The 6,000-nt window shown below is 41.7% G+C and overlaps 1 protein-coding gene across 1 annotated transcript; it reads left to right on the forward strand.

Moving 5' to 3' along the window:
- Positions 1-2,019: 2,019 nt before the first annotated feature.
- Positions 2,020-5,114, forward strand: znf503 (zinc finger protein 503). Its single transcript, XM_059323965.1, has 2 exons — positions 2,020-2,595; positions 2,980-5,114. Exons 1-2 carry the CDS (start codon positions 2,341-2,343, stop codon positions 4,405-4,407), a joined length of 1,683 nt encoding a protein of 560 aa, XP_059179948.1. The 5' UTR covers positions 2,020-2,340; the 3' UTR covers positions 4,408-5,114.
- The last annotated feature ends 886 nt before the right edge of the window (positions 5,115-6,000 follow it).

The following is a 6,000-nucleotide window of genomic DNA, read 5'->3' on the forward strand; positions in this document are numbered from 1 at the left end:
GGTTGCAATAATAATCGTTTTGTTTGATGTGACAACTTTGATAGGCGTTGATTTACTTACAAACTGATAGGCTTTTAATTGAGCGCCTCCATCCCGATTGAGATGAAAGGAAAACCGCATTGAAAAGCTGCCCGATTGCCCTGGAGCCTCAATACTGATTAGCCATCTCAGCGGTGAATAGTTCAAGGCATTTTAAACTTCTTTTCTCAGCGGCCTGACAGACCATTTCTCTTCTTTTCTTTCTCCCTGTCCGCTTCTCTACCTCTTAAAGAAAATAAATCATTTTCATTGTATGTAAATAAAATCGAGCTGACATCAATATAAAATGTCTGGATTTCTTTTTTGTTCCCCGTCTTTGTTATTCTTGTTGCAGATGACAGTGTGCCCGAGGCAGATGACAGGTTTTAACAACACAATAGCAGATGCGTTTAGCCAAAATGGACAGGGTTCTGTTTTGAGAGAGCGTGATGTTTCACCGGCTTGTTACACATTATCATTTCTGAATGAATGTTTACGGATTGTTCCAGCCAACGTATTCCTGGATAGGCTATGCTACAATAAATATATTAGATTACAGATATATAAAGTATTAATTTTTATATATATATTTTATTAATCATGTGATTATTTTTTTATTATTTTAAATGTGCTTTTTATTAGTTAATGTCACGCCTTTTTCTCTCTTTTTTTTTTAAATCATGGCAGCGGTGCGTTTCCTAAGGCTTCTTGTTAACACCATAATCGGCCGATTATAGCAAAAGTACTTTCGCACCTTAAAGCCCTATTAGAACATGTGAGCCGGACTGTCTGCAAGTTATTAAAGTTTCATCATGTGTGCCAGCTCCGAGGTGTTTGATGAAGAACTCTTAAAAAAGTTACACTTTGTTGAAAAACGGGCAGAATGAAAATGTAGTTTGGCTTTTTGCTTCTTATTCTTCTTCCCCTACATTGTCTGGACCTTTGAGGTCGGCCATTGTCGATGCATCTAAAAAATTAACTCAAGGATCGATTTATTTTCTGTGAAAACTTGGTGTCTCTTGCACGAATGTCTCTCTCCTCCATTTGTTCTTTTCCCGCAGTCACACTGGCATGTAATCAGCCACAATAGCTGACATAAATCAAGCGCCGGATTGACAGCGTCTGACAAATAACTGATTGATTGCGGTGGAGCAGAATTGACACTTGACGGAGGGGTGGAGATAGAAATAGAAGGGCGGTGTATATTATACTGAAAACATGTGACATTCACATCCCTCCATCACTACATTGGTCTATTCCTGTCAACGCTTGTCTGTTTAGGGAATTCAAGCTGAAATGGTTGGTTTTATGTTTGCCAGGGGAGGAAAAGTCCCAGCGGTGGACGTGTGCACGCTGTGTGCGTCTCTGTTGCTACAGGCCGGTGATGGTTTACACAGAAAATACTTATAATATAACAATAGACTTCTGAATAACATATTTCACCTAAAAAAAATCATGAATTATTATTCTCTTAGTCATTTTAATAGTAATAAAGCAAATAAAGGGTTAGTAACATGTCTCAGTTTCCACAGTTAGGCTATCAGTAATAAATCGTGTCATCATAACTTAGCCTATATTTGTTTAATAGCAGACTTGGATGGAAAATAAGGTGCTTTTAATGATAAAGAATGTAGATTTAGTTTGACCGAGCAGATAAAGTAAATAAGCTAAGTACAGATTGATTTCACATCCGTACTCAAAATTCGGTGAAATCGTTCATATTAACCCAAATGAAATTCAAATAAGTGTTAAAAGTGAGTAAATTATGTTCCAAAATGTAATAGTGATTGTTCACGTCTTCTTATTCACACACTACTCTGTGTACTGCTGTGCACAGAGTCCGTAGTCTCACATCTAAAACAGCGCAAGCGTTCACACTAACCAACATATTGAAGCCAATCTCCTCCCCCGAGCTGTCGAAATAGAGGCGCTTACAAAGAGGAGAACGTCACATCCCCTTGACCCTCCAATCACCTCAGGGTCCCATTTGATTGGAAGGCGGCAAAGGCTTTAATCTCGGACTAATTCAGCTGCTTTTGAAGTGAAAATTTCTACCAGTTCGTACTTCGGGAGTACAGAGCGAGGACCTGCAGACAGACGCAGCGCTCATGGTGCCAGACACAGCCACGGATCTGCGATAACCTCGCACGGTCTCCTTCCAGCTGCCGCGCCTTGCTTCTTTACTTCCAGGATTACTTATTATTGAAGCGTTTTACGATTTTTTTTCTTTTTCCCAACCCCGAGAGAGAGCCTCGATGCTGTTTTGATTGTCTTAATGAATCTGACGAAAGCATCTCCGTTTCATTTCCTGACAATTGGGACATGATCACGTCGCCCTCGGCGTCTGTCCTGAAAAATAGTGATATTTGTGTAGCCTGGGAAAGCAGCAGTTCTCGGAATAGCAGCTCAGCGAGCATCAACAAGCCTTTTCTCCACTCCGCACCCCCGTCTGATCCACTACGGCAAGCAAACCGACTTCCCATCAAGGTTTTGAAAATGCTTACAGCACGGTCGGGACACATTTTGCACCCGGAGTATCTGCAGCCTTTGCCTTCTACCCCGATAAGTCCTATAGAGGTAAGAGGAACATTTTCTGTACTTATTGTCAGTATATTTCCAATGTTAGGTCGGATATTTCATGTATTAGTGCTTCGCGTGACAACGTTTCGGGAGCATATCGCTGTTATCCCGTAATATAGCATGCCTCACTGTGATTCTGTTGTTTTAAACAGTTATACGTAGTATAAAGCCTCATATTTTGTTTTTATTTATCTGAATTAGTGTAGTTTTGTTCACGCAAGAGCCGTGCGTAATATCTGCATATACGTTTCCGTTTGGAAATGCGAACATCCCCATAAAACGGCTCTCTCTCCGGCTGTACATTTAACAATCGTAAAAGAAATCAGTCTGTGTGCTTTTTAATAGCATATATCAACATCTGTGTTGTCTTGTGTTTTGCAGCTAGATGCCAAGAAAAGTCCGTTGGCACTGCTGGCGCAGACCTGCTCCCAGATCGGCAAACCGGACCCACCACCCTCATCCAAATTATCCTCCGTCACATCAAATGGATCTAGTGAGAAGGAATCTAAATCTGGTCCTTTGAAAATGAGTGACATCGGTGTGGATGACAAATCTAGCTTCAAACCTTATTCTAAACCTTCAGATAAGAAGGACTCATCTTCGGGCGTCTCGAGCGGAGAGAAGTCTGGTTTCCGAGTGCCGAGCGCCACCTGCCAGCCGTTTACGCCGCGGACAGGCAGCCCCAACTCCAGCACTTCTGCGTCTCCCATGCCATCAGAAGGGAAATGTGGGGATAGGGATGAAAAGAAAGAGTCTGATTGTAATAAAAATGGCACTACGGACGGATCTGGCACCACTAGCCACAGCAGGATAAGCGTGAGTTGTGGTGGAATTAACGTGGAGGTCAACCAACACCAGGAGACGACGCCTGGCACTAAAACCTCCTCCTCGGACTCCTCATCTGTAACTTCTGTATCCTCCGCATCCGTACTCGGGTCAGGACTTGTGGCGCCGGTTTCTCCTTACAAACCGGGGCAGACAGTTTTCCCTTTGCCTCCTGCTAGTATGGCCTACCCAGGTAGCTTGGCTGGGGCCTACGCTGGTTACCCACAACACTTCCTGCCCCACGGAGGGAGCTTGGTAAACGCACAGCTGGCCAGCTCACTGGGCTGCAGTAAGGCTGGCTCCAGCCCCTTGGCTGGGGCTTCACCACCGTCCATCATGTCAGCCAGCCTTTGCAGAGACCCTTTCTGCCTCAGTTACCATTGTGCCAGTCACTTAACGGGCGCATCCAGTGCTTCCTGCACGCACGAGTCTGCAGCTGCAGCGGCCGCTAACGCCCTCAAAAACAGCTACCCACTAATGTATCCTACACACCCCATGCATGGCGTGCATTCCTCTGCGCCATCATTTACCGGACACCCCCTGTACCCATACGGTTTCATGCTCCCCAACGACCCTCTCCCTCATGTTTGTAACTGGGTGTCGGCAAATGGACCGTGCGACAAGCGTTTCTCCTCCTCAGAAGAGCTCCTGAATCACCTGAGGACTCACACTGCTTTTACTGGGGCGGAGAAGTTGATATCTGGTTATCCCGGGTCTTCATCACTGGCCAGCGCTGCAGCAGCGGCCATGGCCTGCCATATGCACATGCCACCGTCAGGTGCCCCCGGGAGCCCCGGAACTTTGGCTCTAAGGAGTCCGCATCACGCGCTAGGACTCAGCAGCCGCTACCATCCGTACTCCAAAAGTCCCCTGCCAACCCCTGGTGCCCCTGTTCCCGTCCCCGCAGCCACCGGCCCTTATTACTCCCCTTATGCACTGTACGGCCAGAGACTCACCACAGCATCAGCGCTTGGATACCAGTGAGGAAAAAAAAGACTTTGAAAAGTTTATAGTACTAAGAATGCAAATATAAAGACTTTTATATTAACAGCGCTAAACTTATGGGCGGGATCCGTGGACTTCAACTGTATTTATTTATATGTCGGCTTAAAAGCAGGCGATAATAGCTGCAAATGGAAAATATTTGAGCAACTCAAAAAGTGCATTATGTTGAACTCTATAGGTAAAAATGAAAACACACACATGTTAGAGTACTAATTAAAGTAGGGGTCTTCATTTCGATGTTAATTTGAAATTGCTATGATTGTATTTGTTCTTATTTAATGTCTCATTGAGAAGAAAATAATTTACATGCATGTTTGTTTCTTAAAATTTCAGAAATTGTCCACATTTTAAATTGCCGTTATTTTTCAGGTGTACACCTTGGAAAGAGAATTGGTATTTTTTTGTATGTATTCTGGAAAAAATAAGAAACAGTTCTGTTCCATATCTCCGTGTGCCTCATTTTCTCATGTATTAACATTATTCAGTGTAAAAATAATAGTTGGATTTATATTCCACTGGCAGTTTTTAAAATTGGTCTGTTTAATTAGTGGGGTTCAGAAAACCTCATTGATCATTTCCGCAGCATAGGCCTATAGATTTTCCCAGCTGTCCAACTTTTTTAACACAAGTTATTGCTGTCTTCATTTTGACGATCTGCTAATATAAAGTGCAACTTTCTTTCTTTACTTCTATTTTTCTCTCCATTACATTAGTTCACATGCCAAATAACCGAGAAGCTTTAAACGTTTACTTTTTATCAGAGCACGTGTTATAAAATTGAAATTAAATGCAACTTGAATGAGAGTGGGAATTGGGGGTGTGTGTGTGTGTGTGTGTGTGTGTGTGTGTGTTAGACGGGCTTAAAGTGAATTTGTATGAGAGAATTTAGTTTTCTGTTGGGTTAATTTTGTCAATAAGTTGTTTGAGATTTTATTTGACTGGTGTTGCGGCTTATATGCTACTTTACGTGCGTAAAAAGTAATATTATTAAAATACGCCAGGGAAAAAAAGTAAAAGGACGGCTGTGTTTTCTGTGGTTTTTAAAATTATAAGCACAGCTACATTTTTTTAATTGCTAAAATTAAAATCTAAAAAAAAAAAAATAATAATGAAAGAAAAGAAAAATCAATTTTACAACCTTAAGAGAAAGACGGACTTTGGCTTGAATAATTTGCTGGCTTTCAAGTTTAATGCACTAGAAATTTTACTTGGTCTTTTTTATTTATGATAAAGCTGTGGGCTGAGAGCTAGCCTCTCCTGCTCCACCAGGGTGATATTTGGACGTGGAGTCCATTGACTGGTTTATATATAAAATTGATATAGGTTATTTTTAATCATTACCAGGATGCTATTATTTAATTTGCATTTGATAATCTCATCCACCTGTAAATCTAATGTACACAGCACTAAATTTGTTATTAAAAAGATCTTGTGCAAAGTTGTGGGATTTTCATGCGGATACAAACACTCACAGATCGTGGTTTAAAATTGCAAAAACCAGGTGCATATTGAAGTCATATATATTTTTTAATTATATAAAAAAACATCCCACATGGACAATTACATATTTTT

Source organism: Centropristis striata, chromosome 20 (assembly GCF_030273125.1).
Source record: "Centropristis striata isolate RG_2023a ecotype Rhode Island chromosome 20, C.striata_1.0, whole genome shotgun sequence".
Lineage (NCBI taxonomy): Eukaryota > Metazoa > Chordata > Actinopteri > Perciformes > Serranidae > Centropristis > Centropristis striata.